Source organism: Rhineura floridana, chromosome 6 (genome assembly GCF_030035675.1).
Source record: "Rhineura floridana isolate rRhiFlo1 chromosome 6, rRhiFlo1.hap2, whole genome shotgun sequence".
NCBI lineage: Eukaryota > Metazoa > Chordata > Lepidosauria > Squamata > Rhineuridae > Rhineura > Rhineura floridana.
The window spans coordinates 117,537,089-117,564,187 of record NC_084485.1 but is presented as its reverse complement, the minus strand read 5'-3'; the positions used below and the strand labels follow the sequence as shown (position 1 = coordinate 117,564,187).

At 42.7% G+C, this 27,099-nt stretch overlaps 1 protein-coding gene and 1 long non-coding RNA gene across 9 annotated transcripts in view; one reads left to right on the top strand and one right to left on the bottom strand.

The window, feature by feature from the left end:
- LOC133387866 (uncharacterized) overlaps positions 1–27,099 on the top strand; it is a 448,159-nt gene that overhangs the window by 7,389 nt on the left and 413,671 nt on the right. For all 8 annotated transcript variants that reach the window (XM_061633579.1, XM_061633574.1, XM_061633575.1 and 5 more), the window contains one exon: positions 24,881–25,045. In XM_061633579.1, the coding sequence (XP_061489563.1) occupies positions 24,881–25,045 (165 nt within the window). The remainder of the gene's footprint in view (positions 1–24,880; positions 25,046–27,099) is intronic.
- LOC133387867 (uncharacterized) lies at positions 353–27,099 on the bottom strand. The gene is made up of 5 exons (XR_009763589.1): positions 27,029–27,099; positions 24,266–24,320; positions 22,647–22,727; positions 13,349–13,444; positions 353–601 (listed from the first exon to the last, which is right to left on the bottom strand). It is a non-coding gene; the product is annotated as an uncharacterized LOC133387867 (long non-coding RNA).

Below are 27,099 nucleotides of genomic sequence, written 5' to 3'. Positions count from 1 at the left end.
ACACACACCCTAGCAAAAGAGGGAGGGAGAGGTGAATGGGCTCCCAAAAGGAATCGCAGCAAAAGAGTGTCTGATCAACACTGAAGGGTCAAATAGTCAATCTCAAGTGCTGTGTGAGTTTTGATCATGGACTCATGAACTTTCCCATTCACTTCAAAGGAACAAGCTGATTCGTATACTCATTCCTTATCATGCTTGGACACATTCAGCTGCTGCCACTGGAATGAATGGGAAGATGTTGAAGGCAGCAGAGCTCTCTGCATGCAGAAAATGACAACTTCTACTACATTGTTAAAGAATAAATATTTATCTATTTAAAACAGATTTGTTATGCATCCCACTCTGTCCTGAAGAGCAAGGAAGACCAAAACACTAGAACTAAGTACCAGAATACCATTTCCCCCCATTATACCATTTTAGTATCTTTCAAACATGGGTGATAGGTGACACGAAATCTTTGTGCTGGCAGTAGTAGCTTCTCCTTCTTTTGGCAAGGAAGGAATTGGCTTGGTGCTTTAAGGTTTACCAAAGTCCTGAATGATGTTGTACTATTGCTTCATTAATCGCGTGTGTCTGTCCATTTTGCATCACTTCACATGCACTGTAAAAGAAAGGGGGAGTGTTCAAAGTTAAAAGAGCCACTGAAATGGTGAGAGCCTTATTTTTAAAAGGCTGTTGACCTTCTCAGTCTGTTTTGTTTTGCTTGGGTATGCTTAACTGCCCCCAGGAGGTCATTAACAGACAGTGGCAACCTTTGTCAGGTTGTACTGTTTAATTAGGTCACAGTTTCTGTCAAAATTTTAAAATTCTTTTTGGCAGATGCCAACATTTTCAGTTTTTAGCCTTTATGTTGAAATATTTCTTAAACAATAAGCAGCAGCATCTACCAGACAGTCGACAAATGTATTTAATGTTTACAGTATGCACTTAAAAAGATGTGCCTCAGGTTAGATTCACTGAGATGTTGACATCTTATTTTCCAAGACCATCCTGTGGGTAATCCCGTAAAACTCATATTGACATTAATAGATGCCTTAAGAAATGGACCTACTGTGGTGTGCTCAGTTATATCTTTAAGGAAGCGGAGTCTCATTGCCAATCTTGCCTCCACTCATCAAGAATTCTAACATCATTCTAAAAACAAACTCTCATCTGAAGCAGTAAACAAGACTATTGATATTTCCTCTCTTCTCTTGGAATGACATGAGCACTGAATATAATCTCTGATTTCAAATGTAAATCAATTCTAAGGGTCTCTTCTGCCATAATAGCTACTACTGTAGGATTGCTTTAAAATTATTCCCATGAAAATATACTAGGGGTGTGCACCCCCCTTCACCTTGTATCTGTGTATATGTATTTTTTTTTAATTCCACTCTGAGTTGCTCTTTGCACTCTCTGTTTTGATCTGTAATTCATCTCCTGAGCCACTGAATGTTCTCCACTCACCATAATGGGGAATCTAAACATGGCTGTAACTTTTTCTCTATTGGCCAAAGTGGGTGAAATTTACAGGCACAGGATTCCCCCCCCTGAGTGGATTAAGCATGCTAAATTGCAGACAAATAAGGTACAGGGTCTTTTTGTGGGTGAGGTAGAAGGGATTCGGTTTCTTCTATAAACCCTTATGAAGGGGAAGCAGGATTTTGTCTCTTGCTCGTTCATACCTTAAATTTAAAACAATTAAAAGGGGGCTAAGTGATGTGTATTCTTGCTTGTACATTTAAACATTTTTTTCAGCTTCATCATAGCCTTAATTTCTGGTGCCCTCTCTCTGAAAGACCTTAGAGGCCTTGTTTGTGTCCTCAAATAGGCCATGGGCCTTACAAACTGATGCAGTCTAAAATGTTATCTGTGAAATTCTGTAGAGCTCTGGGTTTGGTTTTGCTTTTTATTAAAACAGAACATAGAAATTTTTTTTTAAAAAAAAAACTTAAATGAAGCTTTAAACTTTTTTTTTTAAAAAAGGCATCCACTACCATGCTTAACAAAACAAAAAATACCCCCCCTGACTTCTTTAGTGCTCTGCAGGCAACATTTTGGGCAGACTCACTTTTTACAAAGCCCATGGCCCTAACAAAGAGATGTACGAGAATATTCAGCCATTCCGCACAAAAATGTGCAGAAAAATAGAACAGAGCACTCTGTAGCTGGGGGGGGGCTGATCTGGGGGATATTTATTGACGTTGTGCATTGACTTGGGAGAGGGCATCACCTCAAATTGCCTTGTTATTCTGCCTCCACACAAAGACCTAAAATATACATTCTGAAAATGAGTAGCAGGGACAGTAACCAGATAATAGACTATGGCTTAGCTCCTGGCTAAGGCTTTGCTGGAGTGAGTGTTCTGTAAAGTTGAGTTCCACTAAGGGGATGTCACCAGTGGAAAGGGTTTTTTTCCCCATTTTTGCCAATTTCTCCTTCCCTCTACAGGCCCCTTGCGCCTAAAAGAGGGTTGGGATACTGTCCAGAGTAGCATGAGAGGTGACACAGAGTATGCAGGGATAAGAAGAGATCAGCAAAAAATTCTGCCTAACAGCTAGACTCCACTGGATCCCAGTTGTCTTCGAATGAAAAGAACCATTCTGTTTGTGGCCATGAGGGGCTTCTTTCATAGTGGCAAAAATGCACAGAGAGTCAGTTCCCACAAGAGATCCTGGGATTCCCACAAGGATAAGACAGTGTTTAGTGTGTCTGGGGGACTAAAGGCATGTCCCCGCAGTCCCTTTGTACTCGCTTTCCCTCTTCAATTGTGCTGTTCAGTCGTTACTCACATGAATGTCCTACTTCGTAAAACCAAAAGATTGTATTCTTTCTCAAAATCAGTAGGGAGGGGGAGATGGAGCACTGAGATGCAGACCCAGCACAAGCAGTCAGCCAGGTTGGGCACTGGTCAAGGGCTCCAGGGGCTCAGAGGGGTCTGCCACTACTTTTTCTCCCCACTGGGCCTGTGGACAGCCATTTTAGCAGTAGAAATCACCAGCCTGATCCAGCTGTACCATGACTCATCATCCTCCTTGCTGGACCCCCAATGACCATTTTAGCAGATGGTGGGTGGGGGTGCTACTTTTGAATGGGAGCCAAACTGACCTTCCATCCAGCCTATCATGATGACAGCTGGGGGGGGAATTACTGCACAGCTGCATTGGTGGGTATGTGTTGGACAATGGGGGCCTATTGGTGGCACTGTGCCAAGAGCCTCCAGAAGTCTGGTGCTGGTCCCACAGGTGGGGGTGGTGAGTGAGTGAGTGAGTGAGTGTGTGTGTGTGTGTGTGTGTGTGTGTGTGTGAGAGAGAGAGAGAGAGAGAGAGAGAGAGGAGAGAGAGAGAGAACACTGGCATGTTCCTCCTATACAACATTTTTAAAATTGCTGGGCCATATTGTTAGCCGCTCTGCGTTCCCATTGGAAGGAGAGGATCTATAAGCACTTTGATATGAGTATGAGGAAGTAAATACATAGAAAGGAAGGAGAAAGGAAATATGCTGACATGAGAATATTTTCTACACTCTGTGAAGTATGTGAACATTTAAAAAAAGGAAAGAAAAGTGTTGGCTGAATCCATCTTTAGATGATTGGCAGTGTGTGTTGGTCTGGATATACTAGTGTAGTGAGACCTTACAGCCTCATTTAGATGGAAACATTATGGGATATGACTTTCACTTACAGAAACCACTGAGTACAGAAATTTCCTCAGATACCAAACATGTATATTGCTTATAAGACATCTCACCCTATTTTTGAGAAAATAAAATTGCCAAATTTATTTTAACGGGACTTTAAATGTGAAATCAATGAAACTGAAGCACACAGTAGTACTTTATGTTGAGCCTGAATCAATAAAACTATATTGCACATGGCAATATGAGGCTAAGATAAACTTGTGCTTTACAAGGTACGTATTACACTGAATTCTAAAAAGAGGCTGCCGTGTGTATATGATATGAAAATAGCATTTTTTTTAGCATTGAGAAATTGTTAAATGGAATGTTTATAATATTATTACAAGTTCAGCTAAATTAACATTTAAAATTTGAGTACTTTAGAGATTTGTTACATATTCTGAAACTTTCCTGGAATTTCATGTGATAGCAATAATAGAATTTCTACACCACTTATAAACAAAGTATTGTATAAATTTTAAAAAGGGATAAAGTTTGGGCACCGGTTCAATTTTTAAATAGGGTGTCAATAAAGAAGAGAGCAAGAGGGAGAAAATGGAAAGAAAAATCTGGAGACCAAAGATTTTGAGATAGCAATTTTTAAAAGAGGGGGCTTTAGGTGATGTTTAAAGATAAGACAGTGAATATGTCAGAAGGAAGGATATTTCACAGGTAGGAAGCCAAAAGATAGAGAATGAAGATTAGTATTAAAAGAAGTGAGATCTGCAGCAATACATTGCAGTGTGAAATGGTCCTGCTGAAGAATTCAGTCAGGCACCCATGCCCTATTCCAGCATACTCTATTATCCCCCCTACACATACACACCGGATTTCCATTTTTTCCCCTCTGCAACAGACACGCGGCTTTCCATGGCTACTGAATCTCGTCAGTCTTTTGTGTGTTTCCCCCCCTGTTGGTTTGTTTTCTTTTATCATTGTACTTCTGCAAAACTGGGGTTTCCCCAAGCATGCTGATACCTCCCTCTTTTGCATAAGTGGTGCTTATTGGCTCCCTAAGGATTGGCACTCACACCCTGCACAGTGTGAATAGAGGGAGTGAGATATGCAGAACATAGGGTCATATCCAACACTGCTGTTCTGCTAGCGCAGCAGATGTCCACATGCGAAGGAAACTTTCCCTTCCTCTCACAAGCAGCCCTCCCCCAACACCCTCAAAATCTGCTCTAGAAGGTTAGAGGACCCTCTGGAGCACAATTTGAGGGCATACAGGGAGAGGAAGGGGAAAGTCGTGTTGCATGAGTGTAACTCTGCACATGCGGTGTTGGTTACAACCCAGTATAAGCAAGACCCTTATATAACTCCCCCGCTGCTATCAAACAATTTTCTAATTGGTTATATGTCCCTTTTCTTTCCAATATGGCAACACAACAAATACACTAGTTACAAGACAAATCAGATACAATTCTGTAATCAAATATATGGTTCAGAGTCATAATCAAGATCTAAAGAATCCTGTTCCCTGTTTTCCACAGTGGCTGACTTGATGCCTATTGGAAGTCCAACAGCAGGACACAAGTACGATAGTCCTCTCCCACTGTTGTTGTTCCTCAGTGACTGGTATTCAGAGGCATGCTGTCTCTGATCCTGGAGGTAGAATTAAGCCATCACCACTAGGAGCCATTGATAACCTAATCAACCTTCCCTAGAACAGTTGGTCATCGAACCACCCAGAGGGATGGCGACCTTGGACTTAATCTTAAATGGCACCCAGGACCTGGTGTAAGTGTTGTTGAACCAATCGGAAACAGTGACCATAGTGTTAAATGGCCAATGGCCAAAAAAAATCACATTTTACTTCAAAAGAGGAAACTTAACAAAAATGAGGGAATTGGTAAAGAAAGTTGAAAAACAAAGTCCAGGGGGTCTAATCGCTCCAAAATGCTTGGGAGTGGTTTCAAAACACAATATTAGAGGCTCAACTGGAATGTATATTGCAGATCAGGAAAGGTACCACCAAGTCAAAGAGGATGCCCAACGTGGTTAACGAGCAGACTCAAAGAAGCTATCAGAGGTGAGAAGTCTTCCTTCAAAAAACAGAAGTCCAAAGGAACACAAACTCTGGCAAAAGAAATGCAAGAATAAGGGATGCTAAAAAAGAAGTTGAGTAACACATTGCTAAGAACATAAAACCCACTACAAATAATTATTTAAATACATTCAAATCAGGAGACCTGTTTTTTTAGCTCCTCTTTCCATGGCATTGATGGCTTGTTGAATTATATGCCATAGGGTGTATGGTGCATTTGTAGTTCCGGCACAGGGTGAGAGCCTGTGCAGTGAACTGAATGATAGGAGAAAGTCGTGAGATGCCTTCAGAGTGAGAGTCTGTAATTGGCTGAAGGCTGGCCCTCCCTTGATGTGAGATGGGAAGGGGAGTAGATGTGCCCTGTTTGAAAGATATTGAGTGGGTCTGACTGTTCCTAATTCTCTCAGAGACCTACTGGGATAATTGGTTCAAGTAGGTTTAGTTGGTGGGCTCTTGCGTCCATATCAGGTGTTTAGGAGGAGACTAAGTAAGGAAGAAACATGGGTGATGTCACCCCAATTTCAATGATCATGGACAGAGGGAGGTATAGCCATGGGGAAGTGGTGAACTACCATAGAAGATGAGGGCAAGGCTATCTACTCCTTGTTCCTTGCTTCCACTCCTCTCATGGACAAGTTCCTCGTTGCTTATCTGCTGTGCCCACTGGCCTGTGTGTGTTGTTGTTTAATGCCAGATTGGTACACAATAAGACCACACTCATCCATGATTTGATCATGGATGAAGGTGCCGATTTGGTGTGCATTATCAAGACCTGGGTGGGTGAGCTGGGAGGAGTTGATCATGGATACTTGGTGCAACACCAGCACAGGCTGCAGGGATGTGGGACAGGAGTTGCTGTGATCTACAGAACTTCCATCTCTGTCACCAGGAAACCACTCTGTCTTGGAGCTGGCTGCGAGGGCCTGCAGCTGGTGTCGGGCCAAGAAGACAGTAAACTAGGGTTGCTGCGGGTGTACCATCCACCCTGCTGCCCAGCAGCTTCTCTGACTGAGTTGGTGGAGGTCGTCTCAGCTGTGGTATTGGAGGGGCCCAGAATGATAGTGTTCCAGCTCGGAACTTCATGGCCTCCATGATGACCATGGAGCTGTCTCAAGTTGTCACCGGCCAAGTTGTCAAAAGACGCCAAAAAGATAGCAGAGATGGTGCCTGCCTAATATTCAAGGGGAGGGAATTCCACAGGGTAGGTGCCGCCACACTAAAGGTCCATTTCCTATATTGTACAGAACGAACCTCCTGATAAGATGGTATCTGCAGAAGGCCCTCACCAGCAGAGCGCAGTGTTCGACTGGGTATATAAGGGGTAAGACGGTCTTTCAGGTATCCTGGTCCCGAGCTGTAGAGGGCTTTGTACACCAAAACTAGAACCTTGAACCTGGGCCGGTAGCAAATGGGCAGTCAGTGCAGTTCTTTCAGCAGTAGGGTGACTTGTTGGCAATACCCTGCCCCAGTGGGCAGTCTTGCCGCTGCATTTTGCACTAGCTACAGCTTCCGGACCAACCTCAAGGGCAGCCCCACATAGAGCGCATTACAGTAATCCAGCCTAGAGGTTACCAGTGCGTAGACAACAGTGGTCAGGCTATCCCAGTCCAGAAATGGCCGCAGCTGTCTTATCAGCTGAAGCTGGTAAAAGGCATTCCTAGCCACAGAGGTCACCTGGACCTCTAGCAACAAAGATGGATCCAGGAGCACCCCCAAGCACAGTTGGCAACCCCCTGCCTGGAATGCCCTGCCCCTACCTTTTAACATGGCTGCTCCAAACGTCTTTACAGATTTGACCGTTCACTTCAGAAAGAGGTCTGAGAAATGAGTGAGTAAGAAGACACTCTGTCCTTTTCTGTCTACCCTGTGGGCTGCTATAAACTCACTTTGACAGCCAACCCAATTCCAGTGAGTAATAATTGACAGTGAGAAAACACACATGGTTTGGTCTACCTTCACATGCAGCAGCTTGGGAACAACAGTTGCAGCCACGCTGCCCAGTATGTGAATTCTCTTTTACCACTACTGGGCAAGAAACAAACCATCATGCAACCAACAAGGTGCAATGGGTTTAGGGGGTTGAGCTGAGCACATGGAACCACTGTTGTGGCTTCTATGGATGTAAGGGAGTGAGGTTAAAGATAAGTGAAATGCAAATAGGAAAAAAACAACACAAAAGGCAGTAACACTTTCCTAAATGTAATACCATACCAACCACAACAAGATTCCTATTAGTAAGGCAGAAAATTCAGCATCCCACAACCAGTCAGGATTCATAACCAAAAACCAAAACTAAAAAAATCCTGACAGCCAGTCAGCCAAGGTCACAGAAACCCCCATGCAGCACAACCTGACCCGGGGGCTGCAGTTAATGTAGAATGCTGCAGCACGATTGCTGACATGAGTGAGACCTTATCAGCACATAATACTTCTGCTATGAAATCTGCACTGGTTGCTGATTTGCTACCATGCCAAGTTCAAGGTGTGCTTTCCATGTTATGGGTTCCACATACTACTTGTTCTGCTCTTGTAAGAAATAAGTTCTTTAGTGTGGCAGCACCTACACTTTGGAACTCCCTGCCTATTGACATTAGGGACATATCTTTATTGTACTCTTTTCAGTACCTGCTAAAATAATTTTTGCTTAGGCAAGCCTATCCAGGCATGTAGAAGCTATTATGTTTATCTGTTTTTAACTCATTGTTGGTTTTATTATGTTGGTTTTTAAATGCCGACCTGGGCTCCTGCTGGGAGGAAGGGTGGGATATAAATCAAATAAATAAATAAAAAATAAAATAAACAAATAAATACTTGTCTTTAACTGTTTGTGCCAATAATTTTATTGGTTTAATTCCTCCTGTAACCTGCTTTGAGATTTTTTTTTTTACAATAAGGCGGTATCTAAATGTTGTAAATAAAATAAATAAATTTTGGAGTCACTGTGGCCCTTGGGTCTCTTTACACTTTAAGGCACAAAAGAATCTGCCTTATACTGACTTAAGCAATTTGGTACCATCTAGCCCAGTACTGGTGACATGGACTAACATTGGCTCTCCATGATTCCAGGCAATAGTCTTTTCCAGAAATTGAATTTTGGACCTTTGCATGCAAAGCATATGCCCTACCCCTAACCTACAACCCTATCCCTGTTTTAAAAAAGTATCTTTTACAATTGCTCTTTTCAATTCACTAATGAATGCACATCATACCTAGGGCAGATCCACACCATGCTTTTAAAGCACATTCAACACACATTTGAAGCACATGAATCCCACCACAGAATAATGGGAACTGTAGTTTGTTAAGGGTGGTGAGAGCTATAACTGTTAGGGGAAAACAACACTTCCCAGGATTCTTTAGGGGAAGTCATGCACTTTAAATGCGAGTTGGATGTGCTTTAAATGTATTTTCTGGATCTACTTAATAAACTTTGCATGTAAATTGTTTTAATTAATTTTTCAAAATGGAAATGTGTACTGGATGACCATGGGCTAATCACCATCTCTCAGCCTATCTGCCCCTCAGGATGAAAACAACAGAACTGATCTCGGAAACATACAGGCAGCCAATGCAAGCGGGCCAGAATCGGTTTTATATGTTCGGACCGTCTGTTCCCTGTTTCCAATCTGGCCGCTGCATTTTGCACAAGCTACAGTTTCCGAACCATCTTCAAAGGCAACCCCACGTAGAGTGCATTGCAGTAATCTAATTTGGAGGTTACCAGAGCATGGACAACTGAAGCCAGGTTATCCCTGTCCAGATAGGGACATAGTTGTGCCACCACCCGAAGTTGGTAGAAGGCACTCCGTGCCACGAGGCTACCTGTGTGAAGAAATATATTTCCTTTTGTCTGTCTTGAAATTGAGCATCATTGGATGATCCTGTGTTCTCTCTATTCACTTTCTTACACCATACATAATTGTATATGCTTCTATCATTCCTCCTCCTCACTTACTTTTGTTCTACGCTACCGACTGCCACCCCCCCAAAGGTTGCAAGTTTGTCTCATAGGTGAGTTGTCCAAACCTCTGATCATTTTGGTTGCCGCCTCCTGTACCTTTTCCAGTTGTACATTATATTTTTTAACATGCAACAACTAGAACGGTACATAGTATTCCAAGTGTAATCATGCCATAGATTTGTTTAAAGGCTCTATGATACTGATTGCTTTATTTTGATCCCTTTCCTGAGGTACTCTAACTTGAAATTTGCCTTTTTCACAGCTGCCACACCGGTCTAACTTTTCCATTAAGCTATCCACCACAAACCCAAGATCTCATTCACACTTCTACATTGAACTGCATTTGCCATTTTTATTATTATTTATCTATTTAAAATATCGCTAGCCCGCCCTTCTACTCTACAGTTTCAGTTTCAGGCTATACCTTCAGTCCTTCCCAAAGGATCTCCAGAGCAAGATAGTCTTCAGGAGTCTCTGGAACACCATCAAGGAGGGAGCAGAGCAGGCTTCTTGGGGTAGGGTATTCCAAAGCTTGGGGGCCACAGCTGAAAAGGCTCTCTCCTGCGTGCCTGTCAGTCTAACATCTTTCATTCCAGGCACGCAGAAGAGACCAGAGGCAACTGATCTTCAATCATGGGCAGGTATATATGGGCAAAAGCGTTCTCTCTGGTGCATTGGTCCAAGGTCATTTAGGGCTTTAAAGGTCAAAACCAGCACTTTGAATTGGGACCAGAAACAAATTGGGAGCCAGTGGAGTCAATAAAGCACAGGGGTGATATAATCCCCATGCTGCAATCTAGTTAACATTCTGGCTGCTGCATTTTAAACAACGGCAATTTCCAAACTGTTTTCTAAGGTAGTCCCACGTAGAGTGTGTTACCGTAATCAAACCCCAATGTCACCAATGACTATGTCACTGTGGCCAAGTCAACCACTTCTAGGACCGGGCACTGCTGGTAGACTAGTTTGAAGTGGCCAAAAGCACTCTTGGCTAATGCAGCCACTTGATATTCAAGCAGCAGGGCAGGATCCAGGAGTACTCCCAAAGTGCAGACCTGCTCATTTAAAGGGAGTGTGACCCCATCCAGAACAGGTTGCAGTCCTGTCCCTGGAGCAGCTTTCCCTTTGACCAACAATACTTTCATCTTGTCTGGATTACGTTTCAGATTTGTAGCCCACATCCAGCCCTTCACAGCCTCCAGGCATTGGTTTAGGATGAGCATTCCCTCCCTGCAATCAGATTGTAGGGTGTGTCATCAGCATATTAATGACTTGTACTCCATATCTCCGGATGACCTCTCCCAGTGGTTTCATATAGATGTTAAAGGGTATTTTATTGCCCATTCACCCAGTTTGGAATGATACTGTTGCAGTTCTTTGCAATCCCTCTTTGTTTTTGCTACCCTAGACAATTTGGTGTCATCAGCAAACTTGACCACTTCATTGCTCATGAACTCCAGATAATTTATGAACAAGCTAAGAAGCACCAGTCACAATACAGATCCTTGGATGACTTCCTTTGCTGCATCCTTCCTTTGGGAGAACTGCCCATTTACTCATACTGTCTATTTCCTGTTCCTTAACCAGTTGCCAGTTCATAGTAGGTCTTCTCTTATTCCATGACTGCTAAGTTGATTCAGGAGACTATGGTGAAGGATTTTGCTAGAAGCTTTGTGAAAATCCAAGTACACAATGTCTATCAGATCATCCCTATCCACACATGCTTGTTATCACTCTCAAAGTGCCCTTACAATTTAGTGAGACAGGAGTTGCCTTTGCAGAAGCCATGCTGTAGGGCTGTGCACAGCTCCCCCTACTCTCTCTATGGCTCCAGTCTGGGGGGGGGGTCATCAGGCTAATAGGGTGACCTCAGGACCACCCCCCAGCCCTCCCCTGGTTTCCTCCCAAATAAGTTTGAGGCAGAGCTATTGTTTAAAGGAAAGCTATTTCTGGAGCATCACCTGCACCATGCAGAATCGACCCCTCTCCTGAACAGCTGATCATTCCTTTAGGAAATTTCTTTAGGAAGGCCACTTGCACAGCATCCCCTTTACCATACAGAATTGTCAAGGGATCGATCCTGCTAGGGGCAGGGGCGGCGGCAGACAGGTAGGAAACTAGGCCTACCTTCTCCCAGAAGACACAGCTAGGGATCCGAGGTAGGTCTTGGCCTTTTCCTGAAGTTTTCCCACACTGCCTGCCTCTTTTTCCTGCCCTACACCCCACCCCCTGATTACTCTGGGTAATCCATCCTGACCCACAGCGATTTGTGGCTGTCTGAACCCAACTCTGCTGAGGTCCAAATGCCTCTGAAGAGTCCCAATTCAGCTCGGAGTTTGGCCAAACATGGAGCACAGCCCTGACATGCTGATTCTTATTCTATATGCTTGGTAATTTTGACTTTACTAATACTTTTCACTAATTTTTCCATAGCAGATGTTAAGTTAAATAGTCTGTAATATACTGGGTGACCTCTGGGTGACCCCTTTGTAAAAAAAATGATATTATATTGGCCAGTCTCAGATCGTAAGGTGCAGACATTGATCTTAGGGACAAGTTACACATTTTTGTTAGAAGATTGCCAGTTTCACATTCAAGTTCTTTAAGCTGGGTGGATACAATCTTGACCCAGTGATTTGTTATTGTTTAACTCAGAACTTCATCTCTCATCACCACTATTTGTCTCGGTTCTTCAGTTCTTTCTTACTGGAAAAAATCAGTCCAGGCATTGGTATCTGCCCAACATCTTAAGCAACAATGATGCAAAGTATCCATTTGATCATTTCTGCAATCTCCTTTCTTTTACATAACTTTAACTTGCTTGTTGTCCAGCAGTCCAATGGACTCCATAGCTGGTTACCTGCTTCTGATTTACTCTAAGATTGTTGTTGTTGACCTTAATCTACCTGAGTTTCTCTGGTTATTTTTGAATAATCCCCCAAGTGTTCTGGAGAGATTTAACTCTATTGACTGTCCCTTTCAACTTCCTTTTTACCAATCCAATCAAATTTTTTTTTTAGAAGTTTCCTCTTTTGAAATCAAATGTGACTGTGTTGGACTTTCTTGGCAAGTGTCTACTTCCATATAGATTGAACATGATAGCACTGTGGTCACTATTTCCAGTTGGTTCAACAACAGTTACATCTTGCACCAGATCCTGGTCACTAAGATTAAAGTCTAGGGTTGTCTCCTGTCTGGTTGGCTCTATAACCAATTGCTCTAGGGCACAGTCGTTTAGGTTATCTAGAATTTTTCACCTCTCAGTTGTGACCAAAACATGCACATACTCTGTTACTCATTCGTGCCCTGCTTTTCAATGGAAGATAGTATTAAGCATTACTTAGACCTGAAGCAATTGTCTTCTAATCTTGCTCTTTTCCCAGCTCTACTCAAAGCCCCCAAGCCCTCCCATGTGCTACAACATCAGTGTGCCAGATTTTTTTTTCTGATCTAGATTTTTAGCTGACGAATTTCCCTAAAACTAGGATACTTTCACTTGACCTGAGATTGGCCCAAGAGTACCACACCTGAGATTATACAAGCGATCACAGTTACCCTGTGCTTGTTCTCAGTGGGGCAAATTTTGAAGTGATACCAACATTCCATATAGACCTAAGATATTCAGCTGAAATTAACTAATAGGCAAGGTATGAATCTGCTGTCAATTCTCTTTAACTGACCCTAGGGTTAGTGCTGGTGGGTATTTGTGTCGCTTCTTGCCTGCAAGTTGCCTTCAGCTTCAAATGTCAGGAATGCAGGAATCCTTTTCTTCTTTCCTGGGTTGGGATGAGATGTGATTGTGAACAAAGCATATAAAATGTGTACATATAAGTACATCAGATTGGGTGCAGAAAGGATATTCGTTGGTCTGAATTGGTTAAAGTGAGTGAGCTGGATAAAATCTGCAAGCTGCTCTAATTTAGACTTCCTCTGGACTTAATTAAGCAATTTCAGATTTGCTTTGTCTTTCCTTTGATATGTAGCCAAGAATCTTCTCATAAACCTATTTCTATTCTAGGCTTTGAGAAATAACACACCGTAGGCATATAGCAGGCTTATGAATGCAATCAGACTTATTATCTAAGTTGATCATTATTTTCAACAGAATTGATTGCTATTTATGATCTTTAATAGAGGTCATTATTATATTACATGCATTCTGAGTATGATTATGTTGCTTTAAATTAAGGCTTGCATTTAGCAAGGATAAAGTATTTCTGATTTTTATTTTAACAAAGTGCAAGCTAAAGCATTTCCATAAATTATATGCGTTGTGCTATAATAGGTTTTTATAACTAGAATCCATAGGTAGAAAAACTATACAGATAGTAAATTCTGCCTTCAGTTGTCAAACCACAATAACTTCAGGTTTATCCCAATGAAATCAGTGGCCTTGATTGGGAAAAATAGATGAAAGCTGGGCATTGAAAAAAATGCCTTCATCTTTGGGGCCGCTGTTTTGATTACAGAGTGAGAGTTGCTATTTGTATTGCTTGCTGTTGGAGACAAAAAGAGAGAGAGGTTAGAAGGATCCATGCTCATATTGCCATAGGAAACAAAGCTAGGAAAGACTAGAATCTACTTGCTAAAAGCTTTCTTATGTGGAGCAGTATAATGGTCTTAATTTGTGGGGTTATGGCCTAAGGATAGTGTATTGTGAACTTGCCTAATTTGTACTTTCTGAAACCATGTGCAAACCGAGACAGTTTGCCCTTCTCTGAATTTTGTGATCCAAAAATGCGTACAAAAATGCATACAGTATGGGAAAGTGTGCATAAAAATACATATATTAATAAAAATAGCACACAAAATGCATTATATTAAGGGAAATGCCTTGCAAAATTATGTTTATTAGCCCACATTGCATGCAAAGGGGAAGTGTTCACTAAAATGCTGACAAATTCTTGTGAGGACTCTAGTTTTTTGTTTTTGCTTTTAAATTGCAAGCTGATGCTGAAATGTAGCACACTGAAATTCATAGGGGGGGGAATGAGAAACTTAGAGAAACAGATTTATCCATCTCTATGATGGCCCCAATTTAAACTCTTTCAGCTTATATTCTCATTTCTTACCACTGTATTCATGATCACCTCTTGTTGTTTTTCCTTCTAAGAGGGGTAGGGAAAACTACTGAAGGGGTAAGAATTCTGGTTGCTATGTCAAGAACTGGAATGAGAAATGAAATGATAATGTCTTCCTATGTGCACTATTTTAATTATTGTAAGATTTTCCTCCTTATGTGATTATATCAATCATAAGTTATTGTAAGCTTTTTTCTCTCTCTTTAAAACAAAGAGAAAGAGAAACACCATTTGGCCCCCTGCCAGAATGGCTTTCAGCCTAGGCTTGATAGTGAGAATGTACTTTTGGCCTTGGTCAACAATATGCATAAGGAAACTGGGGGAAAAAAATTCTCTGCTGCTTCTACAGCCTGTGCCTGAAACCACTGGTCATTTATGGCTGGTTATTGATGAAATGCGTAGCACCTTGTGAGCGTTCTCAGAACCACATGTGAATGGTTCCATTCATTCTTGTCAGGTGGCCTCAAAAGATTGATGAGTGGTTGCTTATGATCTCATATCAAGAGGATACATGTATTGTTTGGGTTCCAGCTCTCTCCGCCCTATCTCAGTATGTATGTTATGCTGCTAGAAAATTAGATGTGTCATAAGGATTCAGATAACATCCAGATCTGCGGTTGTTTCTTTTTAAATCTCACGCAGGTCCTGCAGTCTTGGTACCTAACAACCAGATGTAGGGGGTTACATTATGATGATCAACCACATTCTTCTTTTATACGAGCAGAAGCAGCTTATCAGGCAGGATCGAGCCACAATCCGTAATGTAGTGGCAATTCAGAAGTACAGGGTCCCTTCATAATAAGGAGGCAGCAGTGAGACCACTCCTGAAAAAGTCTTCCCTGGACCCAGAGAATTTCAGCAGCTACAGACCAGTGGCAAATGTTCCATTTTTGGGCAAGATCTTGGAACGAGTGGTTGCTGACCAGCTCCAGGCGCTATTGGATGAAACCGATTATCTAGATCCATTTCAATCGGGTTTCAGGCCTGGTTTTGGCACTGAGACGGCCTTGGTCGCCCTGTTTGATGATCTATGTCGGGAGAGAGACAGAGGGAGTGTAACTCTGTTGATTCTACTTGATCTCTCAGCGGCTTTTGATACCATCGACCATGGTATCCTTCTGGAGAGGCTTGCGGAGTTGGGAGTTGGAGTCACTGCATGGCAGTGGTTCCGCTCCTACTTGGCAGGCCGTCTTCAGAAGATAGTGCTTGGGGAACACTGCTCGACGCTGTGGGTACTCCAATGTGGGGTCCCGCAGGGTTCGGTCTTGTCTCCCATGCTTTTCAACATCTATATGAAGCCGTTGGGTGCGATCATCAGGAGTTTTGGAGTGCGTTGTCACCAGTACGCTGATGACACGCAACTCTACTTCTCCTTTTCATCTTCTTCAGGTGAGGCGGTCGATGTGCTAAACCATTGCCTGGATGCGACAATGGATTGGATGAGAACTAACAAACTGAGACTCAATCCTGATAAGACTGAGATGCTGTTGGTGGATGGATTTTCCAATCAGGTGGTGGATACATATCCTGTCCTGGATGGGGTTACACTCCCCCAGAAGGAACAGGTTCGTAGTCTGGGAGTCGTTCTAGACTCTTCCCTGTCACTCGAGGCTCATGTAGCCGCGGTGGCACGGAATGCGTTCTACCAACTTCGATTGGTAGCCCAGCTACGTCCCTACCTGAGTAGGGAGGACCTTACATCAGTAGTACATGCTCTGGTAACCTCACGTTTGGATTACTGTAATGCGCTCTATGTAGGGCTACCTCTGAAGACGGTTCGGAAGCTACAGCTGGTGCAAAATGCGGCGGCCAGACTGCTAACAAGAACGAAGCGGTCTGACCATATAACACCTGTCTTGGCCCGCTTGCACTGGCTCCCAATATGCTTCCGGGCCAAATTCAAAGTGTTGGTACTAACCTATAAAGCCTTATACGGCGCGGGACCTCGATATCTGTCGGAACGCCTCTCCCGCTATGAACCGGCTCGTACACTACGGTCTGCTACGAAGGCCCTCCTCCGGGTTCCGATTCATAGGGAGGCCCGGAGGGTGGTGACAAGATCAAGGGCCTTCTCAGTGGTGGCCCCCGAACTGTGGAATAGTCTCCCTGAGGAGGTCCGCCTGGCGCCGACACTGTCATCCTTTCGGCGCCAGGTTAAAACCTTCCTTTATTCCCAGGCATTTTAATTTTGATTTTAAATTTTAATTTTTGTTAATGTACTGTAATGTCTGAAACTTGATTCTGAGCCTTTGCTGTTTTAGACTGTGATATTTGATTTTAGACTGTGATGTTTTTTTTTTGTACCATATTGTATTTTATTGTATCTATGTTCACCGCCCAGAGAGCTATTGCTAGTTGGGCGGTATATAAGTTTTAAAAATAAATAAATAAATAAATAAATAATCATAGCCACGCTCCCTCATAGCCATGTTCCCTTCTAAGATTATACAGCCTTTTAATATTATAGAATAATCTGGCCAGGTTTGAATACTGCTTTTTGCTTCAACCTCACTGTCATAATTTGATTGTCTTTTCTCACTGTCAGAGATATTGCTTGAGTTACTGTATTCATTGTCTACATGTTTATCTCCTGCTGCTACCAAACTACTTGATGATGTGGATGGGATGCTGTCATCAGGATTCACTGTACCTTCTTCTGCAATTACAGAATTCTCATTCTCCACAACTTGGCTTCTTGAAGTAGGAATTAATAGGAACTCCTTTCACTCGGATTGGCTCCAATCAGCAGGAAACAGCAAAGAAGCAAGTTAGATGACTCTTCTCAGTGGCTAACACAGTCCCCTTTAATGCTTATTGGCTCATAGGATGCTGGAGACATAGTGAGCCTGCTGGGACCTGGGTCCCAAAAAAGTAAGGGGTCTAAGACTGCCCTAAGACCCTGGATGACTACACTCCTGGCAGGTATGCTAGCTTCCTGGCAGCTGGGTCACTGTTGCTTACCAGGATGGGGAGGAGCAAGGCAATTAGAATATTGTTACAGTGCAAAAGCACCTAGGAAATCAATCTGATGCTCCTGCTGGTACATCTGCACTGCACTGACCTCCTACCTGCCACAGTAACCAACTGCTGGGAAGCTAGCAGAGCAGCTCCACACCACTCAGCAAGCCACTTCTGTGTATGAGGCTGTAATCCAATGCATGTCTACTCAGAAGTAAGCTCCACTGAGTTCAGTGGGACTCACTCCCAGGTAAGTGTATCTTGGATTGCAGCTTTTTCGTTCGAAGAGAGATAGGGAAGACGACTGAATGGGTGAGAATTCTGGCTGCTGTGTCGAGAACTGGACTGAGAAATGAAATGATAATATTTTTTAAAGTCATTTAGATTGAATTAGCTTCATTGTTATGGATCCAGCTTTAGTACGCACAGCATTGGGCTACTTATCATTAGATGTTACCATTAATCCTACAATTCTTTGGAATTAAAGACTAGAGAATGTTCATATTTAAAGTTGATATATGAATTTGAGTCCTAGTTACCTAGTCAAAGGTTTGCATTTAGTTCAGTGTGTGTTCTGATGATGCTTTGTATAAATTTAGTTAAGCGTGTGACACTTTTTCACTATCTTTTCACTTGCATGACCCAGTGCAGACTGAATGTAAGTTGTTCTCATGAAACATGCCAACAAGCCACTTGCATCTTTTGAGGCTTTTCAGGGGAAAAAAAATCTGACCAACAATACCACCCTCCCTATTTAAGTTTTGTATGCTCACTTACCTATCTGGTATATCAGTTGGTATGCCTGTGATTACCTGAATTTCCCAGACATTTCCCAGAAGTACACGGGAACCCTTTTGCTCTCCTTCCTCTCATTCAAAGAGAAGGTCAGTAATTGAAATTGAAAGTTTTTGAGTTGAAGTTGGGGCAGTGTACAAAACTACATAGTATTGATTGCTTTGTCATCGTTCTTGGATTCCCATCCATTTCCTTCTGTCTATGTGCTATATGTACTGATTCACTAGCTTGGTGACTCTCGCATCAGTCTGTTGCAGTGTGTAAGAATTCACCCATTCAAGCAGTTGGCAAGAAGATAGGCTACTTTTGATGGAGTCTAGGTGTCACTTCAAGATGGATTTAGAGTATGAGTCAATACATTACTTGGATCCTGCATGTTCTCCCGCTTGTTGTCAAGTAGTGATGTGATAGATTAGGCTTGCACATTGCAGATACTTAAAAATGATAGACATTGATTGGTACCAGGTTGCAGTGCCTCTGATTAGTGACTGAAGAGTCAAGATATTTTTTTATGATGCAAACAAATTCGTTTCCTGCTGCAATGCCATTGTAACAAAATGCCCTTTCATCACTGCATGTAGTGTGTGTGCAAAGACTGCCTGTGTGTGTGCTTGAGAGACAGGTGCACACCACAGGTCTCCACGCAACGTAGGTGGGATCCCTGTCCGAAGTGGAGAACATATTTTGTCCTTGCTGCATTGATATTTCCTTAATTGCACCATTTTATTTGTTCATGAAGGTGTATATGGGAGTAAGACATGCACTCACAGGCTTCATAACATTGGTAGCTGGCAGAACAACCCAACCCCCCCTTTGCACCCTACACCCCATCCTGCTGGCCTCTGCAGGCCTCCTGACAGCTGCTGCCTCTGGAAAGGGCCGTAGCTCGGTAGTAGAGCATCTGCCTTGGATGCAGAAGATCCCAGATTCAGTTCCTGGCATCCCCAGGTGGGGCTGGGGGAAACCCGTCGGAAACCCTGGAGAGCTGCTTACAGTCAGTGCAGATAATTCTGAGCTAGATGGACCAAAGGTGCCATTCAGTATCGGGCAGCTTCCTATGTTCCTGTGAATGATGCCAGCGTGATTCCAGTGTCATAGAGCTTCCCTTCCATCTGCAGAATGTGTGGGCTGGTGGAAGTTCCACCACTGGGATCCCTGGTGGCAGCAGCCCACCAGAAAGCACTGAAATGGTGCTTTCTGGAGTAGGTGGGGCCAGGGCTCCAACAGCTCAGGATACAGTGGATCCTGAGCCAGCCCAGCTGCCATCACATGATAGCTTCGGGCCCAACTGCTGAACCAGCTCCAGGTTTCTGCGGTGATCTCCCTGGCTTCCACCTTCTGTCCTGGAGGCCATGTGCCAATAAGCTCTACTTCTCCTTTTCATCTTCTTCAGGTGAGTCTGTTGACGTGCTGAACCGATGTCTGGCTGCGACAATGGACTGGATGAGAGCTAACAAACTGAGGCTTAATCCAGACAAGACTGAGATGCTGCTGGTGGGTGGTTCTCCTGACAGGATGGGGGATGTTCGACCTGTTCTGGATGGGGTTGCACTCCCCTTGAAGGAACAGGTTCGTAGCTTGGGAGTTCTTTTAGATCCATCCCTGTCACTCGAGGCTCAGATAGCCTCGGTGGCGCGGGGTGCTTTTTACCAACTTCGGCTGGTGGCCCAGCTACGCCCCTATCTAGACAGAGAGAACCTCGCTTCAGTAATTCATGCGCTGGTAACCTCGAAATTAGATTACTGCAATGTGCTCTACGTGGGGCTGCCTATGAAGACGGTTCGGAAATTGCAGCTTGTGCAGAATGCAGCGGCCAGACTGCTAACGGGGACCAGATGGTTCGACCATATAACACCGATTCTGGCCCGCCTGCACTGGCTGCCTATCTGTTTCCGGGCCTGGTTCAAAGTGCTGGTCTTGACCTATAAAGCCCTATACGGCACAGGACCACAATACCTGTTGGAACGCCTCCCCCGTTATGAACCTGCCCGTACACTACGCTCATCATCAAAGACCCTCCTCCGAGTTCCTACTCATAGGGAAGCTCGGAGGGTGGCAACGCAGAAAAGGGCTTTTTCTGTGGTGCCCCCGAACTGTGGAACGATCTCCCAGAGGAGATACGCTTGGCGCCATCGTTACTATCTTTCCGGCACCAGGTTAAAACTCTTCTCTTCACCCAGGCTTTTCAACATGTTTAGTATGCGCTGATATTGTTTTAATTTTTAACATTTTAAACTTTTAATGTGTTTTTATATTGCTACACTTTTATTGTATTTTTGATGTTTCTTGTCTTGTGAACTGCCCAGAGAGCTTCGGCTATGGGGCGGTCTATAAGTTTAATGAAATAAAATAAAATAAAATAAATAAGCCCTGCTGGGCTAGCAGGGATTAGGATTGCTCCCTACATCTGCCCTCTTACCCACCAAACTCACCACTTGAGAATCAAACTTGCTTGTAACTACACAGTCCTGTCTCTATCAGGTTCCTGAGCCCTCTTCAGGCTTTCAAAAGAATCACTCAGACTGACTAGGGGTGGACATGCAGGGCCCAGCGTCCCCATATGTGGCATCTCCTACTCCTCTCCTTAAGTGCAGAAAAGTTTGCAGGGAGATTCTAACCACATTCACCTGAATAAGGAATTTCCAGCTGCAGGGAGGATTCTGACTAGAGATGTGAAGGCCTGGAAAAAAGCCTATCCCCCCCCATTTTTTCCTGATATTTTTCCTTGCCCCCCCAAAAATAGGGGAAAGGGGGGGCAATGATTCCCCCCTGAAATATTCTGGGTTTTTTCCCTAGGCCTTCACATCTCTAATTCTGACTTCATTCAGTTGAATATGGTTGGAATCTCTCTTTTTGCTGAATGTATGAAGGTTAGGAGCAGACCCACTGTGTCTCTGTGTGTGGGAGAAGCTGTTGGAGGTGGAGCTTGTGTGTATATCGCTGTCCACTTTAAGATCACATGCATTTTTCTTTAATGCCCAAAGAGGGCTTTGGTCATATGAGAATATGATGTTAGAGAAAAAGTGGCTTTTATTTGCAACCTCTTCAAACATTCTCATGTTTACTCTGTGTGTACTCTACGTGTAAAGAGGAAGAGGATCATGCTGGTTGGTCCCACAGGCCTGCCTTTCTTGTGTCCTTTAGCTCCACCCCGACCTTTGTCTATAGAGACTAGGGATGGGCAAGGATTTTGATTCAGTTCATATTGCAAGCTGAATTAATTCCACACTTTCTGAAATAATATGATAAACCACAGCCATCCCTCAAAATTCACACTTCTTTGAATTTTGTGATGCAGTTCGTCAACCAATGTTTACAAAAATGCGTATGTCAGAGGAATGTGTGCATGAAAATGCATATGAGTGAAAATTAACATACAAAATGCAATAAGTGATAAGAAATGGCCGGCAAAAGCCATCTTTGACTAATGTAGTCAAAACTGCATACAAAAATGTGTTTATTAGGAGAAATTTGCATTAAAATGCTGGAAATTTTTCATGATTTTTTAATGAGATGAAGGCCAGCATTTAATCAAGGATTCCACTGAAACACAGAACTTTCAGAAGGAATTTGAAGGCATTCTAGGTGTTCTGTGATAGAGACTATTCCAGACATAAGTAGCAGCAGAGGCAACTGGGTATCTTTTGCACTGGACACTAGTATGTATTTGTTTATTATTTGATTTATATCCTGCCCTTCCTCCCAGCAGGAGCCTAGCATTGTACAGTATTAGTATACAATAGAATACAATTAGCCCAACATAGTATTGCAGCAGGAAAAGACATCTGCACATACATATAGGCATCTGAAGTGGAGCAGAACCACACCACACTACCAGCATGCAGTTCCTTGGGTTCAACTCATCCAAAGTTACTCTAATGGACTTCCTTTAGGAGCCCTTCTCCCTACCTTGACTGTACTGTCAGATAAGCCGAATCCCTAGTACATCACAGCTGGGATCAGTCTCCAAGGCCGGCTTGAAGGGACATATTAGGTCAGTAATTCATAGGATTAGACTGTTAGTACAAATCAGAGTGAAATACCCAAACAGATTAGCATGGCTAAAGAAGGGGACATGGCACACATGTCAAGCCCCTTCAAATATGACTGTTTGTAAGAAGCTCTGATATTTCTAGATACATACCAAAATGTACTTACAAAACGCTTGTTTCCTTGAATACTACTTTCCAGGACCATGTGATCTGGCCATATCCTCTTGGCACCTCTAAAATAAATTAAAATGTACAAAGTAAAAATTTTAAAAATGAAGAGGCCAATAGCTTTTTAAACACACACACACACCTTAAAATCATCTTCATATTTAGCTTTCTTTGAAAAGAAAGCTCTACCTGGCAGCAAAAAAAATGTGTGTGTGTGTGTGTATATATATATATATATATTAGTTAATATGGCTACATTTGAAGATCCGGTGTTGTTTTGTAACCAATGAGAAAGTAGGAGTCACTGTAGAGGCTGACTTCGCTCTCGTAACATGAGTATATTTAAAAGCAAAGTGTGCTTTATGAGGAAATGAAAGAGGTCCCAAAATGCCCTTTAATTTCTTTTTATAATAGATATTATTAAATTAAAATGTGAAGCCATTTTTAAAATATTTTTTCTGCTTAAAGCTTCAAATCTCGATAGGAGCCATTTCATGAGATGGTTGAATAAAGCCATAGCTAACAGTGAAGTCACTATTTCATTGAAACTTGATCAACTTTCTTGGATTATTTGCGATATTGCAACAATATTTTTCAATGCTGGGGGGAAAATCATTACAATCCAGGAACTTACATACGGAAGAAATGAAAAATGGTTACTATAGCAGCTCAAAGCAGACATGGGACAGCTGCCTCCAAATATCTCCGAATCCGCCTTTCACAAACTATGGACTTAATGTTTTAAGCATATATACCTACTTTTTATAAGTATGCAAATGAACAAAAGAAATGCAACTTTTATAAGTTGTTTGAAAAAATTAAATAATTATTTGAACCAGCAATACAGTATGAAAGATTAATAAAGTAAATGTGTGTGTGTGCGTGTGTGTGGGAATCTGTAGGGAAAGTAGGGCATGGGGTTCCCTGCTATACCTTTTTAATGAAGTCTCATCCATTTGATGGCTCTTAGCCCCATTCTTCAACACTTCCACAAAAATGTCACATTCTTTACGGGGGGAAGTGTGGAATGTGCCTTAACCACATCAAGTGCACCATTTTACAGTTCAAGTTCAATTAATTAAGCCTCTATTCTTCATGCATGACTGGCCAGCTCTCATTTACAGACCCATGGCGTAGCTCAAAGGGGGCAAGCCAGGAAGCCAGAAAATAAATATATATTAAAAAGAAAAGGGGACATTCTCTGTATTTGTTTTTTTAAAAAACGTTATTTCAAAAACAAAACAAAAAAACACCCTACACTACTTTTTTGCAGTAGATTCTAAAATTCCCCCAAAGAGGTTTTGTATGTTATGCATTTGCAAATTAGGGTCAGCAAATTACTGTGTCCCAATAAGATGTGCTTCTTTGCAAGGGGGCACAGTGAATGGCTTTAATTGTAACAAAGAAAGGGCAACCTCCTTTATGCATGAAAAAATGTATGGTTCAATATATTGAGACTAGAACAATGTAATCTATATGTGATAGAATGAGTAGAATGAAGGAGATGGGGGGTGGTCGGCAACTATTTGCATGGGGTGTATGAAAGCAGTAGATATATTAATGGGACTGGTGTACATGTCTAAGACATAAATAGAAAACTCACCCTTAAAATATCAACATGTGACGTAAATTTACAAGGAATTAAACAATAGAATGATCTGTGAAGGAAGCCAAAGAAAGAAGTCAAAGAAAGACATAGACATATGTCTGAACAGGTTTATTTCAAAAAGAAACTGATACTGAGAGCTGATAATTTTCTTAATAGAGAACAAGATTATATTTGACAGTCTGTTCACCTGTGGGTCCATCAGATATGCACAGGTGGGCTACATCCACCATAAAACCCAGCATACGTGGGCTCAGACTCAATCCTATAGTGGATGAGGTTAATGGCTTAATGGCGCAAACCTACTGCGTGTGTTGGATTTTACTTATGTAGGGCCTATGAGGGATAGTCAGCATAGTCCCTGTCGAGGAAAATTAGCTAATTAAGGGTCCACGCATGGAGGCTTACATGATAGTCTATTTCCACTTTTCTACATTCCATTAACCAATCATAACTTGTTTACAGCATCCACAAATGACTATTACAGTTCAGTTAGAACTGATCTAAGCCAGCTTCATAACTGCTGACTTCTCATGTTCATGACGCTGAATAGATGACAGTAATCTGACAGTCATATGGGTGACAGTGTCCTTTCCCACTCATCCCCTCTAGATGCTTTGGATTACAACTTCCATCATATGAAATCAGTATGGCCAATCGTCAGAGATTATAGAAGTTTCCGTCTGCAACATCTGGAAGGCACCATGTTGGCTACCCCTGCCCTATGCAAGCTTTATGCACACACCTGGACAACTGAGAGCCCAGAAGAAGACCCAGGTAAGCCTGATGAACAGGATGGAGCCCGTTTTTCCACAAGGTGTAGTTTCCACCCATGCAGAGGTTTGCCTGAACTAGGCCAATATGTTAGTGTTGTTTAGGGGGTGCGCAGGGGGAGGAGAGGGTGAACATTCCATTGCCAGGGAAAAACCCTTGCATTGACAGAACCAGTGACTTAGCGCTATGTTGAATTCAACCCCAAGTATTACCCATGGATGTGCAAAACCTGAGTTCAAATCCCCATAAAATTTAGTGGAAGGATTTGAGCAAGTCAACATTTCTTAGTCTAACAAAGTTGCTGCTTAGGGTAATATGAATAACTAGAGGCTATGCCTCTGCGCATTTTGTGTGTCAACCCTCCACCACAGGGACTCCCAAACACACACACACACACATACACACAGACAGACTCTGTGCGCGTGACTCACAAACATATATACACAGAGAGAGATTCCCAGGCACCCTGAAACACATGCACACACACACACACACACACCAGGCACTCCAAAACAACACACATACACACACAGCCAGTTAACTCCCAAAATGCCCCCCACCCCCAGGCAACTCCCCAGGCACTCATTGCCACCTTGTTTAAGCAGGTTATTGACCTTCCGCCTGCCCAGGCGCCACCTTACCTTAATCACTTATTGGCATTCTGCATTGTCACTGCTGCTTCCCCCAAGCCTGCTTGCCTGCACTAGGTCACCTGCCCACCCTCACACTTGCTCACCCACTCATCCCCACATGCTCGCTTGCCACCCCTCGCACTCACTCTGCATTCACCTGCCCGCCCCCATCCTTGCTTCCCTCACTCCTTTGCCTCGCTTGCCTGCCATCCTGCCACTGTGCCCCGCCCCCATGCATCACAGCTTACAAAAATATTAGATTAGAAACACCCCATTCTATACTTCTCTGTGCTGCTTGGAGGCAGGGTAGGATACAAGTATGATTACAAACCCTTAAAATATCCTGTAATATGCATGTACTGATATGTTGGTAACGTTATGTTGACTCCAATATGGAATGAATTGAGCCACTTCATTTTTATCGTATCATAATGGATGGTATTTCACAATGACTCAATGTGTTCTTTTGTCAAGGATTTGGGCGTACAGTTCATGAACTTTGCCTCATTCTCCAATGCCACCTGTCATACCACTTTTGAGACTGGGAGGTCTTTTAAAAGCAGATGGTGAAAAGATATTGTGTATGTGTGTGTGTAAAGTGAGGAGTTTCTACTGTTCAAAGGGGGGAAAAAACCCGCCAAAAAAAAAATCCCACTGTGTATACCTTAAATAGCTAATTGGATTCCAGCCATAGTATTTGGTTAAAACGCTTGCAAACAAAATTCACAGAATTAGAGAAAGAGAATATATATTTCTGAAAATACAGTCTGGGGATGCCTGATGAACAAGAAAAAATACTTTGAGATTTACCCAACTTTATTCTTTTTCCTATGCTGCTAGATCTTTCTTAGTTCTGCCTGAGAGCAACTCACTTTGCAGCACATTAATGTCTGGGGCAAGCTTCTCTCTTCTCTCTGTCTGGACCTCTTTGGTACTCAGTAAAATGCATATGCATGCTATATCTGTTTTTAGTAACACATGCCTGTTTCCTGAAGCAGTAAGAGCAGGCCTATGGATATGTTTATAGAGATATATTACTAATAATAGATGTGGCATCTCCCCTTTGTGAGTATGCCTTTCTGTGTGACACAAAGCTCCATGTATAAAAAGAAATAGCCCAAAACTGCAGAGCCAGCCTCAGTTAGGATCCATCCATATAGTTACCAGTCTTTTCTAACCAGTCCTCTACAAAGTAGGTGACTAACACTGGGCAGGGGGAAGAAACAGAACCCAGTTTAGTCGTTTGCTCCTGTGCAATTTGCAAACATATCCTAAATGATTAAGCCAACTTAATAAAGCAACAGTTCTTTAGCTTAGCATATCTCCCTGCCCAAAACAGTTCACTTCTTATTACCTCTCTCTCTTGTCGTCCTCCTTCAATGGAGGGGGGGGGAGTGAAAGAAAAACAGATTACCGAACACTTTG